At 40.2% G+C, this 15439-nt stretch overlaps 1 protein-coding gene across 2 annotated transcripts in view; it reads left to right on the forward strand.

Moving 5' to 3' along the window:
- SYNRG (synergin gamma) overlaps positions 1 to 15439 on the forward strand; it is a 270799-nt gene that overhangs the window by 88887 nt on the left and 166473 nt on the right. For both annotated transcript variants that reach the window (XM_073666404.1, XM_073666405.1), the window contains exon 12: positions 338 to 1267. In XM_073666404.1, coding sequence (XP_073522505.1) covers positions 338 to 1267 — 930 coding nt within the window. The remainder of the gene's footprint in view (positions 1 to 337; positions 1268 to 15439) is intronic.

Genomic DNA, 15439 nt, shown 5'->3' on the forward strand with positions numbered 1-15439 from the left:
GGCAAGAATGGAAGAAAGGGTAGAAAGAATTTAGGGTTGAAACTAAGTCAATACACTTAGAACATGTTGTTCAAAACTTTCAATATTCATGAAGATTTAATTGAAAGCTGGAAACATTCACTTGAAATAACAATTTCATACTTTGCTGCAGATCCATCGGTAATGCATGTTGATTTAAAAATCTGCACCACATGTTAAATATCATCCGTATGTTGAGTAACTTTTCATCTACTTGCCTACTACTGCAAATGGCAAAACAAATATACACAAAGTATTACTTATTTACCATGACCAATATTCTCACTTATTTTTCTCTTACATTTTGCCCATTTTATAGGAGATGGCTTTACAGACTTCAAACCTGGAGCTGATGATGGTTTCACAGATTTTAAAACTGCAGGCAGCATATCTCCACTAGACACTCCATTAAGAGAAACCCAGTCGTCCCTAATATTCCCTACTGGTCTTCAAGAAAAATCGCAAATACAAATAAAACCATCCTCTGATCTTGATTCGTTCTCTTCTGCGGTAACCAGTAATAGCTTCTCCAAGACACTTCATTTATCCAAGCCTGTACCATTGCCTGTAGCTCCACTTTCATTATCATCTCCATCACCATTGTTTCCATCTTCATCATTTGTCACTGCACCTTCTAAAAGTTCCTCACTACTTAATGACTTTGGAGACTTTACGCTCTTTGGGCCATCCACCAGCACTACATCCGTTGCTAGTCAGAATGACTTTGCTGATTTTATGACCAGTAATATCAGACCTGTTGAGCAAAAACGTGATGACAAATATAACGTCTTTAAACTGGAAGCCAGCACCGCTGACCCAATAACATCTGCTGCTGTTCCCCAAGCCGTTCAATCCAATTCTTCAAGTTCATTCAATAAATACGAATTATTTGATCAGCTTTCTTTGGAAAGTTCATTGACATTCGATGAAACTAAAGATTCAACAAATATTACAAAAAATAATGACTTTACTTTCCAGTATGACAAAATCACCACTGCAGACAATACAGAAAAGACCTTTGTGGATAAGTTTGTTGCTCTTAAACAAGCCAAAGAGGACTCTGTGTCTATTAAGTCACTGGATCTTCCTTCTATTGGTGGGAGCAGCTTTGGAAAAGATGACTCTGAAGATGCACTTTCTATCCAGTTTGACATGAAGCTGTCAGATATGGGCGGGGATTTGAAGCATGTTATGTCTGATAGTTCTCTGGATTTGCCAACAGTTAGTGGTCAACATCCACCTGCGGCAGGTGAGGAATTGGTTAGATTACTTTGGTAAAGATGAGGTAGGTGTAGATGGAGAATACTTTAATATTCGTGATCTTCTTGCAGTGTTATTTTCTCAGTTCTGAATGTGTGAAACACAACATATTTATGCACAGTATTATATACCACAATAGTTATTTCTATTTATTTGCATGTTGTATTTAATTATTTTCAGTGCATTTGCCAGCACATTAATTTACGATATTTATTCAAGGAGAGTTTACTGTAAATGATAACTTATTTTCAATTATTTATTTTTACATAATCCTTGAAATACATGGGTAATGAATTCCTCTGCCTGCCTATTTTGTGGCATGGTAAGCAGTGTGAGTTATGCCATCCTAATAACTTTCTACCTGCTTTGACTCACATGAAATGAATTGACTTCCACACATCATCTTGAAAACTTACTAGGTGATAAAGGAATATGACATAATAAGATATTTAGGTAGACCAGGCTCCCTTTTCATCAGTTTCTCTCTGTCCCCATATAGAAGACAGTTGTCCTAATTAAAAGGGTGGAATAATGATGTGCTTACTAAAGTGAGCACTGAATGTACCGTGCCAGTCTAGTCACCAAGCTGGGATTGTGGGGATCACTGTTAGGCCTCATTCAGATGTCCGCAGACCCTTGTTCATCAGTGTTTTGAATCTGATTTTCATCATTGTTTGGTCAGTTTTTACCCTGTGTTTTATTAATGATGATTCACTGACAAAAAAAAAATCAACCTGCTAAGCTTCTCTTCTCTTTTCCAGTGTTAATCATGGAAAGCACACTGATAACTTTGCATTGATCCATAGACTTGTATGGGTAATTTTGTTCAATCAAAAATAGAAATGTCTCCATGATTTTTTTTGTGGGCACACAGTCTGCAAAAAAAAATGACATGAGAATTGCACCATAGACTATAATTGGTACGACTTCTAACCTTTGAAAAAAGTACAGAGAAGAAACTGATATCTGAACAAGCCCTCAGATTTCATCAGTATTTGCCGTCAAGAACAACCAATGGTCCAAACTTTTCCTTTTTACACAAGTGAAAAATGAACTCAAACGCAGTGCACTAAATTACAGGAGTGTGAAAGAGGCCTTCCGTTGACAAAAAAAAAAAGAATAAGGTGCAAAATGAAACGCTCCAAAAATTAGAGCAAAAAAAGTCACATGCAATAATGAATCAGGCAGGCCGTTGGTTATGCAGTCTTTTATGGATGCTTTCTAAAAATGTCTAGTGAGAAACAAAAAGTGTCTAAACCCATTAAAGTGGTTGTCCAACAGTACATTTTATTATTTTTAATCAATCAATGGCTAGAAAAAATATAATTTTTTTTAAGCCATCAATTGTTTAAAAATGAACGGAGGTCTGCTCCCCTTCCACAAGTAGGTCTTCTCCTGCCTACCTATGGAGTGGCCTGCGTTGAATCCAGAGGTGCTGGAAGGTGAGCATGCCTCTGTTCATTTTTAATCAATTTGTGGCTAAAAAAAACAAATATTTTTACTCTTGGACCACCTCTTAAATGATTTTTAGACACTTTTTGCATTTAGGACCCAATTCATTATTAAATTTGCACTTTTTTGTTTGTTTAGTTTTTGGCGTTTTTCATTTACATTTTATTCTTTTTTTTTTTCCACTTTCAGGAAAGTTGACCCTAAATTCTCTAAAATAACAAACAGAACAGGAATTCACCCTAATACATAAATGTAGCATATGGTATATACAGCAGAATTCTGGCTCTATTTATTTTAGTTACTAATTCTACCCATTTTGAGTTTAATTCTGTTTTCTTGGTATTAAAATATTATTTATACCCTTTTCTGTTTTTGCTTCTCATGGGTTTGCACTTTGAAAACCATTTCAACTCCATTGTCTGTCAAGGTTTTTTTTTTTTTATTTCCTTTTTGCAAGGTGAACTTATTTTGGTGTTTTTTGTCTTACTACAACCATAGTGCCTTTTTGGCTGAGATGTTTTTACCTTCCCAAAATTGCTATGCCAAGTGTGCTTTTTTAGAAAACTGTTATGGATGGCTTTTCTGTCTGGAATGCATACTAGAATGTCTAGTTTCATACTTTCCTATTGAGGGTATATGAGCATTGATGCTTATATTCTTTAAAGCCCAAAACGCACACAACATCTTGTCACCATTTCATTGATTCTTAATGCAAAAGTGCCTCAGTGAATTACTTTTAGTGGTTTGGAGAATATATTGTATGGAACATATTGGAATAAACCAATTCACACCTAAAGCTCATTATATACTTAAGATATCGATCAGCTGGAATACACCAGTCAGAATGCAGAAGAGAGAAAAAAGGAAAATAGTGTATTGAATTTGTGAAAAGTGGCAAATGATTGGCACATTTTAAGCATGCCATACTTGTGCAGAAAAACAATAATCTGACATATCACATTTTGCTGATAGCAGTCCCCTTCATGCATCAAGATGGAGCTATCATTTGCTTTTAGTTTTCCAAAGAATTTTTGGCCAAAATGGCAGAAATTGCCTTTTTCTCCTGACGTTTGTGTATCTTTGAAAAGATAAGCAAAATTGCAGCTGCTACTGACTATATATCTGGGTTTTTCAGAAAACCAGCCTGAATTTCTGTTTCCTTGTGACTACCCATGTGGCCCCCTTGATGTTTGCATACGAAATCATCTGCTTAAGGGTTGACCCAGCTCTAGGTTAGTGTCCTAGATGATGGAAAAACCCTAAAAGATCTTGGTTCTCTCCTGGCACATACTTACTTTTCCGTTCTTTTATTGTGAACAGATTTTTCATATTAGTGAAAGATGTAATATATGCCTTCACTCAAGTGCCAAAGGGCGTTTTTTCTTGACATTGAATTGTGCAGTTGTTCCGTGTAAAGGTAGCCATGCGCCTTAGATAGCTATTGGCTGAACACTTATTTGGGTAACTGTTGTTCTTCCTCAGCCCTCCTCACACATGCACACTTGGCTCAATACATGTGTTCCCATAAGCAGCTGCCAGATTGTGGATCCTTATTTTCGGTTATAACAAAGGTCTTTTTGTTTTATGTGCAAGCTTAAATGATCAGTCAACCTAGAAAGTAATGTTAAATGAATGCAGATTTTCAGACTGTTAAATTTTCCAGAACTAACCACACGTTCCTGCAGAGATTCCCTTTCTGCTGATCGCTTCGGTTCCTGGCTGGTGATTTACTAAGTGGGCTGGGCTTGGCAAAGCGGGCAGCGTTTAACACTTCATGTGCTGCTGTAGACAGGTTTCATCTGTACATGAAGATTGTTAAACAATAGGTCATTTTCTGTTGACTGATTCACTTTACTGAGTAGACGTCATTTTAAATTATTTAAAACAATCAATAGTTTAAGTGAAGATAAGAAACTTTGCTATATATCTTACCTGAGAAATATCTTCGACTGGTCATTCACTCTGAATTTACTGGTACAATCTATTTTCAGTGAATATAGGTTCTCGCATTATGGAGTTGAGAGATGACGATGGCTGTTTATAACTATAAAGAGGGGAGGAGAGAGGATTTAGAGTCAGATATAGGCATGCTTCTGCTTCATGATTTGGGATCCATAGCCTGAATCCTGTGCTAGATATGTGACCCTAAAAAGGAACCGGTCATGTCCTGAAATGCTATTTTCCTGCTGTTTTTCGAGTTTTATCTGCATCTGAAGAGCATTACAATCTTGTGTTTCTTACTGTAGCAGGAGGACAGTGGAGTTTTCTCCTCCCTGCTCTTTCAGTCATAGAGGCGGTGCAGGGAGCAGTTCTAGTCACCGCTCACTATACTCCCCCGAGTGTGCAGTGTATGTAAGCTCGCAGAGCAGGCTGTCAATCATTGTGCCTGGGAGTGTTTACAGCTGCCCTCACTGTGTAGTGAACGTAACCGCTACCTGTACCACCCCAATGATTGAAAGCAAACAGCCAGGGTGGGTGCAACTTAACCTTCTTCCCAATACATGTAAGGTAAGCAGGCATGTCTCTAAAACTATTTGCAGATTAACCCCTATCGGAAGCTAAATGGCGTTGCTGCACATGACGACAGGTTTCCTTTAAACCAGCATTGGATCCATGACACTAAAGATGATGATGGCATCTGAAGGGCTCCATTAAATAATTATTTATTTTAATTGAACAATGCACAATGTAATAAAAAAATAGAAAAACATGAAAGGGCTGTGTCAGAAAAATATGTTTAGGTGTATATAAACATACCCAAATGAAAAAAATGTTGCAAATATAGAATATTCTTTACATTTCCCTGGGTTTGGGAATCATTTACATTTTACTTTGTGCTCAAAATTTGGTGTGACGGGAGCCCAACAATGACACTTGTTAGAGAAGTGTGTCCTTTTGGCTGAGCCCAAGCTTGTATCAGCATTGTTCTTTGTATATTTGTTTGTTTTACTGTCTAGGAGTATGGAAAAATAATTTGTGACCAGATCCCTTAAAGGGGTTGTCCCAAGTTCAGAAATTGGTGTTTGTAAAAACATTGGCAATTTAGCCCTTATAAAAAATTCTTTGTGTTCTGAAGCACAGAGAGATGTTAATCTTGTGCTGTACATCTCATTGCATAGGTTACCAGCCACCCTGCAGTCAGCGTGCCAAAGAGTGAGCAGGCTATATGCTGTAGTGTGCTAGCCCCACTGAGGTTGACTGAGTTGCCGATCTGGCCACTTTCAGTTCCTTTTCACTTTTCCTATGTGCCAAGGTCAAAACTGGGGCAACTTGTGATAGTACTCAGTTCTGAACTGCTGTGCAACCATGTCACTGTTGTGAACAGCTGTGCAACCATGTCGCTGTTGTGAACAGCTAAATATAGCTTTTAATGATATTTTAAAAACTCTCCAAAAAACTCTAAAATTAATTATAGTGGTGTATCAATGTATGTACATAGGGCAATGTTAGTTGAGCAAAAAGCAAAATTAGGGCATACGGAGTGGGGGGGCTAGAATACCCGAATAATCCCTACCCTCTCCCTACCTGACTGTGGAGGCTGGCACCCTAATGTTTGCGAGATGGCGCTCTTGCTCAATGTTGAGTTACTCTAAAGACCATAAAAAACGCCTAGACTATTATTAATGTGCAGTTCAGGAAGTAAGAAATAAATCCTGGATATATTCCAAAATTGGACATTTCTGAACCCACTGGGATGCGTTATGTTCATCATAGAGCACATTGTACGTGCCACGCCGCCTAGTAAACCAGATATGATCTAATACACTTCCTTAAGATGGCTGCGTCCATCACTGCACTCCGCACACGTCATCCTTGTGGCCAGAGAATCGCTGCATTGTCAGCATTTCATCCCCTGATGAACCCCGAAGACTCGGGGGGGGAATGCATTGAGACATGAGCTACAGATTCATTTAAATAGGGCCTGAGTCTTTCTAAGATGAGCATAGCTTTATACATCACATTTTTGCCTGTTATTTTTCTGTTAGACAGTAACATTGGTCTCTTGAAATGATTCCCTGAACTTATAAGCCATTTCTATCTATACAATTGATTTTGGGATATTGTTTTTGTTGGACATTATATTTTATTTATACAGTAATTTGATGCATTTTATAGTGTGCAGGCCATGTCTTGGTAGTTTCATATATATCTGATTTTGGAATATATCCAGGATTTCTTTCTCACTACCTCTACTGCACTTTAATTATAGTCTAGTTGTTTTTTATGGTCTTTAGAGCTATTCGCCGTTGAGCGGAGGCTCCGTTTCATAAACATTAGGGTGCCAACCTCCGCAGTCAGGTAGGGTAGAGGGTAGGGATTATCAGGAAATTCTAACCTCCCCTCCCTATGCCCTAATTTTGCTTTTTGCTGAACTATCATTGTCCTATGTTGGTAATAATCATAACTTTCATTTCTATAGCGCCAACATTTTCCGCAGCACTTTACCTTTTCGTGGGGGATTGTACAGTAAGACATTACAGAATAACAATAATCACGTAATTCAACAGACACCAGGAGGAGTGAGGGCCCTGCTCGCAAGTTAATAATCTATGAAATCTGTTTATATATTGATACACCTCTATAATTTAAGTGTTTTTTGGAGAGTTTTTTTAAGATATCATTAAGTTTTATTTTAGGAGTGTTGTTTTTCGGTTTTTGATCAGTGGGTTACTTGGGTAACAGATATGTTGCAGATAACATCTTGCCAGTAGAGGGAACAATTCCCCATCTTCCCCAAGCAAGCAGTATTAAAAATGTATTAAACACACAAGCCCTAAATATTGCATCTCAAGTGCATAACTAAGCAGATATTTCTTTTTGGGAGTCTGGATAGCAGCTGCTATTCACTACAATATCCAATCCCTACAACATCCATGTGGCATTGCCTGCTACTGCAGCACATTTCCATTTAAATGAGGGGTGAGAGTCCATTCCAGACATGGCTGCATAGGTAAGAGTAGCGCTCCGTCAGTAATCCCTTTGTTCTGCTAAGTAGTATCTGTCCCGGAGGTGAGACCCTCCTCATTTCCACCTTCACCTTTTCACAGTGTCACAATGATGGTTATGGTTTCAACCCAAGTGTTCTGTGGCTAGGCTCCATATGGAATGAACAGCTTGGGTTTTAACCTGTCTGATCCTTTTTTATTCCATAGAAGATGATCAGGGCTGAAGTTGTCCTGCAGTTGCTTCCTTTGCTTATCAGATAATTATCCCACTCTCTGCAGATAAATAAGATGGCCAGAACTAAACCAGCATGTTAGTGGTGAGTTCTGTACACGCTCTCGGACACCAGATTTATGATTCTCCATTTCCCTTCATCTTGATTGTTTTGCTCTGCTCATAATCTTTCACATATTTTGTTTATTTGGACGCTCTCCCCCTTTAACGTTGTGCTGTGCTTTGACCATCCCTTCTGTATGCCATTGATTGTTTCCTTAGTTTTGGTTTGAATTCCCATGGATAATGTATGGATCAAATGACTTGCCATGAACTGTATTTGTATTTCTTGCCCTGTTTTCAAAGCCTTTTATAAGGGTGGCAATGCAATTCTTCTGTTCTGTATTTCTGTAAGGAGTATTGATTATGTTGATTTTAATAATGTTGTGTTTTCTTCTGTTAGCGGGGCAGAACTGTTTTCCTTCTTTCTATTCCACTGAAAAGCGAGAGCATTGATGCGCTTGTATTTGTATCACTACCGTTTGAGGGGAGAGATTTTTCTACCCATATGCGGCTTTCCTGAATTTTTGATTCTTTCTATGTCTATATTTATTCTGTTCTAAAGAAGGACACGGATGAATTTAAGTCCCTTCAGTCACTACAGTTGCTATTACCTAACAGTATTGTATTGGAGAAGCTTTGGTTCCTCAGCTGAATCCTTTTCTGAATTCAGTTTTTTGTGTGTATTTAATTTTGGCTCCTAAATAAATTGCTATTGATGTTAAGTTACCTGACATGTTCTACTGGTGTTTTTTCTTAATTCCTTCTGCAAATTTTAGGCTGTGCTCTTATGTTGCAGTGATGCCATACCTTTATACTATGGCTTTGCAAAAATCGTAATCTGACCACAATGTGTGATCACAGTCCTTGTAAATGTGGGAAGGAGGAGTTCAGGAAAGTCATGAACATGATGGCTTTGTGATGTCCTTACACTTCAGACCCTTGATCCGTACACATTCCAATAATCAATACACACGCCGAAAATATCTTAACACGTATGACTATCTAGGTTATATGCTTTATTTGTTGCATGGCAACAGCACAAAGAATCCATAAATCTCTGTAATATGTCTGTGTGCATGAGTCTCTGTTTAGTGTTCCTATTTTTTACATTTCTTCCTAGGCTGCATAAAAACACTTTTTTTGTGGTCAGCCGAGACAGTACGTAGTATGATCATTGCTGTAAGGATATGTGCACACGGTAAGGATTTGCTGCAGAAATTTCTGCACCATTTCTGCATCTCTTGGCAGGAAAAATGCAGCTTCAAAAACGCATGTTTTTGCTGTGTTTTTTACTTGCGTTTTTGGTGCAGATTATTCTGCAGATTTATAGTAACAATGTTGCCTGGCTGCCTTACTAAAAGTAAGGCTACAAGGGGAAAATTATCTAGTTTCTTCACCGGAGCCACTGACTTTCAGTCATGGCAGCATACATAGTGCAGCTGTTGGCACCACTTGCAGCTGTCAAAGGACCAGTTAGTGTCAACTTGCAGATTTAACCATATATCTGCTGGTTAATGGTGGTTGGAGACTTGACCGGTTCTCTTTAATTGAAGGATGCTGATGGATATATACACCGTAAGTACTCAAGTATAAGCTGACCCGAGTATAAGCCGAGGCACCTTATTTTACCACAAAAAAACTGGGAAAACTTATTGACTCAAGTATAAGCCTATGGTGGATATGCAGCAGCTACTGGTAAATTCCCCAATCCTGGTATGCATGGCCCCTCTCTTCCCCAATCCTGGTATGCATGGCCCTTCTCCTCCCCAATCCTGGTATGCATGACCCCTCTCCTCCCCAATCCTGGTATGCATGGCCCCTCTCCTCCCCAATCCTGGTATGCATGGCCCCTCTCTTCCCCAATCCTGGTATGTATGGCCCCTCTCCTCCCCAATCCTGGTATGCATGGCCCCTCTCCTCCCCAATCCTGGTATGCATGGCCCTTTTCCTCCCCAATCCTGGTATGCATGGCCCTTTTCCTCCCCAATCCTGGTATGCATGGCACCTCTCCTCCCCAATCCTGGTGTGCATGGCACCTCTCCTCCCCAATCCTGGTGTGCATGGCACCTCTCCTCCCCAATCCTGGTATGCATGGCCCTTTTCCTCCCCAATCCTGGTATGCATGGCCCTTTTCCTCCTCAATCCTGGTATGCATGGCACCTCTCCTCCCCAATCCTGGTGTGCATAGCCCTCTCATCCCCAATCCTGGTATGCATAGCACCCCTCATCAGCAATCCTGGTATGCCTGGCCCTCTCATCCCCAATCCTGGTAGCATGGACTCCTATCCTGGTATACATGGCCCCCCATTACTCCACACATGAAAAAAAATACTCCTACTCACCTTCCTCCCCTCTGCTCCAGTGCTGCGTCCTGTTCTGCTAGCAGCTGATCTCCGCATCTGAGCAGCGCATGACATCACTGCCATGCGCCCTCAGACGCTGAGATGAGCTGCGGGGATATTCACTCCTCTATGCCGGGAATATGGGCGTGGAGAGGAGTGACTATTCATTTTCTTTAAAAGCATGCAGTGTCAGCGGCGGCCGCAGCTCCTGCTGCAGCTCAGCAATCCTGTGTGCTCGCTACGAAAGAAAATGAATATTCACTCAACGGGCACATGTGGTAGATGCAGCAGCTGGCTACTGCCTATACACTGCTCCTCCACCGCCGCAACCCCACCCCACCACCTTCCACGGTCGGAATATACTATAATGTTAGGATATACTCGAGGGAAGTTTTTTCAGCATAAAAAATGTGCTGAAAAAGTTGGCTCATACACGAGTTTATACGGTAATAAACCCCACTATCAACTGCTATTTTGAGAAAAGAACTTCATTCTGTGATCCGGATGTCCACTTGCTAGTGCAGTCTTTCTCACTGAAGGAGAGCTTGGAAGACTGGGGTCACACGAGCATATGGAAAAATCAGTCCATTCTCATCCAGGAGAGTGGAACAGATTTTTTTCTCACTTGTCATCCATGTGCTGTCCGTATGCAATCAGTTTTTTTACCCAACAGCTATGGATCCTTTACAGGACCATTTACAGTTTCCTATACTACAGAATTGTAATGTGTCTGTAAAAATCAGATGTCACTCTGATGGTCCTTATGGCATCCAATTTTTTTTTTCTCGCACCCATCCGATTTCGGAATCAAATCTCAGCATGCTGTGATATTGTACTCCCGCCGAATACAGCCGAGATAAAATACACAGATCTGCACGGCCTCATTGAATAACATTGGTCCAAGTGCAATACCTCATTTTATCAGATTGCACTCAATCGATTTTTACGGTCATGTGAGTGAGCCCTAATACTCATATATTAGTAAGTGCTACAAAATCCTGCCCATTTTTATCATTATTGTAACAAATTTGTAGGAGACAACAATTTTAAGACTACCATTTCACTTAAAGATGTTTTCCCACAAGCAAAATTTTAATCAATAGATCTTGGAATGATAATAAGTTCCACAATTGGATGTGTTTAAATAAAATGTTCCTGTGCTGAGATAATCTTATAAATGTGCCCCTGCTGTGTACTGTGTAATGGCTGTGTCTGACCATGTACAGGAACACAGTCTGATCATACCACAGCTCCTGGGCAGGGGAGGAAGGAAAAGAGTACAGACATTACACGGGATCACAGATGATTCTTTCTGTGAGGTAAAACATTTCACTGCCTGTTTATAAACAATGTTTTACTTCAAAGAAAGAATCATTTGCGCTCCCCTGCTGTAATGTCTGTATACTCTTTTGCGTCCTCCCCTACCCAGGAGCTCTGGTGTCATCAGACCATATTCCTGCATGGTCAGACACAGCCATTACACAGTACACAGCAGGGGCGCATTTCTAAGATTATCTCAGCACAGGAACATTTTATTTATACATAATTGTGGAGCTGATTATCGTTTCGAAATCTATTGATTAAAATTAACTTTTGTTCGTGGGAAAACTCCTTTGAGAGGACAGAAGTAGAGAAATTAGTATTCAGTGTGATGGTAATACATGTTAGCTAAAACCTGCTGATAGATTGTGTTATGTGATCTGACAACACCATGAGGTAGAGACAGAGACCCTGATGCCAAAGATATAGCACTTTGTTTACTGGGTGCAGCAGCACCACAGCTTTGTGTGTACTTTGTATAGTGTGTGGTAGATCGACTCGCTCTGCTTCTTAACCACTTTACAGCCTGTGCCGTATTAGTACGCACAAGGCTGTAACCCCTGGTTCAGTGAAGGCTACGGCGCTGAGCCCGCACTGAACGGAGCACATGTCAGCTGATTCTTAGAGCTGACATGTGCCCGCAACAGCCGCGGGTGGAATCGCGATCCACCCGCGGCTGTTAACCAGTTAAATGCCGCTGTCAATCTCTGACAGCGGCATTTAACATCGCTGCGCTGGAAGCGAGTCACTTACCCCACCCATCGGTGACCCCGTCAAGTGATCGCGGGTCACTGATGGGTGGGCATGACAACCCTGGGTCTGCAGCAGACTCCAGTGGTTGTCATGATTAGATCACTATGAGCTCCACCTAGTAGTCGGTGCTCATAGCACAGGAGCATTTCTGCTACACAGAGGTGATCTGCTGATCACCACTATGTAGCAGGGGCGATCAGAAAAGTGCTGCTTCTAGTCTCCTATGGAGACTATAGAAGCAAGCAAAAAGTGAAAAAAAAAAAAAGTTTTTTTTAAAAAAAAAAAAAAATCTATAAGTTTAAATCACCTCCCTTTCGCCCCATTCAAAATAAAATAAAAAAACCTCTCATACACATATTTGGTATCGCCGCGTTCAGAATCGCCCGATCTATCAATATAAATAAAGAATTAATCCGATCGGTAAACGGCGTAACGAGAAAAAAATTCTAAACGCCAGAATTACTTTTTTTGGTCACCGCAACATTGCAATAAAATGCAATAACGGGCGATCAAAACATCGGATCTACCCAAAAATGGTATCACTTTTTTTTTTTTTTATGGCAAACTTTTGGAATTTTTTTTCACCACTTAAATAAAAAAAAAACCTATACATGTTTGGTGTCTACGAACTCGTAATGACCCGAAGAATAATAATGGCAGATCAGTTTAGCATTCAGTTAACGTGGTAAAAAAAATAAGAAACATCTGAGGTATTGCACTTTTTTTGCAATTTCGCCGCACTTGGAATTTTTTCCCGTTTTCCCGTACACAACATTATGGTAAAACTAGTAATGGCGTTGAAAAGTTCAACTCGTCGCGCAAAAAATAAGCCCTCACACGGCCATATTGACCAAAAAATAAAAATGCTATGGCCCTGGGAACAAGGGGAGCAAAAAACGAAAATGCAAAAAAACGGAAAATCCCAGGGTTGGGAAGGGGTTAAAAGAAGCAGACACCGGAACCATTTCTATTAAGTGCTACTGATTTATTGCAATCTTCATAAACCACGTCACCAGAAAACGTAAATACAGCCTTTGTCCGGCAGAAGGGTAAACCTAAAATAACAAGTCTGTACAGTAGTGCTGGTTAGCCCACCTGGCTTAGAGTCCAGCTTCTATGTCCTTTAACAAAGGGATTCACACCAAGGACCTGCAATCTCCATACATCCAGCATGTGTGACACAAACAGCTCAGGGCTTTCACCTCCAGGCCCTCCCCACACCAAATGCTCTCAAAGGCTGTGATTTTATCTTCGGAGTTCCTCCCTTTCTACAGGTGTTTTAATCACCCTAGCAGTAAGATGTCTGATTAACCCAATTGTGTGCTGGAACCTTTTTCCTGTGTATAATTACTGCAGCTATTAATCTCAGTGCTACATATCTCCCCTCTAGTCTTATGCCAGTGACTTTGTCACAAGTGACAGAGTGCTGCTTTTAAGTGCTGGGGGTGTGGTCGGACTAGCAAGCACAAGGCCAGTTGTCCTGTAGCGATCTTCTGATAAAACACTGATTGTGTTGAATCAGGTTTTTTTTCACTACATCATGGTGCTCTCAGATTACATAGCAAAAACCTGCTAACATATTCCCTTTAACCACTTCACGATCTTGGACGTATAGGTACGTCCAAGGTTGTGTCCCTGCCTTTGATGCGGGCTCTGGCGCTGAGCCTCCATCTTTCCGTGCACATGACCGTTGATCTGATAAGCGGTTATGTGCCTCTAAGGGTGCGTTCCCAGATGTTGCAGCATAGTGGATGGGACTAATTAGAAATCCCATGTCCACTGTGCACATATGTGAACCTGCGGATCACCCACGGAAACTGACATGCGACTCATCTTTCAGATCCGCAGCATGTCAATTTCTCTTGCGGGTCCACATGTGGACTTTCCCCATAGATTTTCCCCATTTAATACATGGCGGCCGGAAGTGCGTCAGAAGTGCCACCCATCAGCTCTCCTGTCATGTGATCATGGTGCACTGATGGGTTGTCCTGACAGCCAAGGGTCTACAGAAGACCCCCGTGCCTGTCATTGGGAATCTCCTATGAACGCTGGCCAATGGCCGGCGTTCATAGGAACTCCTGATTTCTGCTACATATAGCAGGGCTGAACCATATTTGATATTGCTGCTTTCAGAAATATTTGGTATTGCTGCGTTCAGAAATGTTTGATCTGTCAAAATATAAAGTAAATCGGTTTGGTAAATGACGTGACGAGAAAAAAAATCTAAACTCCAGAATTACGTTTTTTTGGCTGCCGCAACATTGCTATGTAATGCAATAACAGGCGATCAAAACATTGTGTCTACCCCAAAATCTAATCAATAAAAACATCAGCTTGGGGCACAAAAAAATAAGCCCTCACCCAGCCCCAGATCACGAAAAATGGAGACTCTACGTGTCTCAGAAAATGGCAACATAAGCAAATTTTTTGGTTTGTTTGTTTTCACCACTTAAATAAAAAAAAAATAACCTATACATGTTTGCTATCTGTATACTCGTACTGACTTAGGGAATCATGTCAGTTTTAGCATTTTGTGAACATGGTAAATAAAAAAACAATTGTGAAATTGCACTTTTTTGCAATTTCACCATACTTGAATATTTTTCCCATTTTCCAGTGCACTGTATGGTAAAATCAATGGTGTCGTTCAAAAGTAAAACTAGTCATGCAAAAAATAAGCCCTCATACGGCCATATGGACGGAAAAATAAAAAAGTTATGGCTCTGGGAAGAAGAGGAGAAAAAACAAAAGCGGAAAATCGCAAGGTGATGAAGAGGTTAACAGTGATATAACTATGTTTATTAAAAAGTTTTAAAAGAACAATCCAGTTGAAACTTACACTGACCAGTGCATGTCGTGAGAATGTACTACATGTCATCAGATTTAGAGATCATCCTGTCTCATGTGACACCCTCCTGTTGTCTAAAGTTGTGCCGTAAATGTATATTTTTTTCTTCACATAAGACTGCTTTCATTCTTAATAGTCCAAAATTTAAATAACGATGATGGGGCATGTACAGTTCTGCGCAAAACTTTTAGGCAGGTGTGTAAAAAAAAAAAATGCTGCAAAGCAA

Source organism: Phyllobates terribilis, unplaced genomic scaffold (genome assembly GCF_046119375.1).
Source record: "Phyllobates terribilis strain yellow unplaced genomic scaffold, ASM4611937v1 Scaffold_2__4_contigs__length_985480577, whole genome shotgun sequence".
Lineage (NCBI taxonomy): Eukaryota > Metazoa > Chordata > Amphibia > Anura > Dendrobatidae > Phyllobates > Phyllobates terribilis.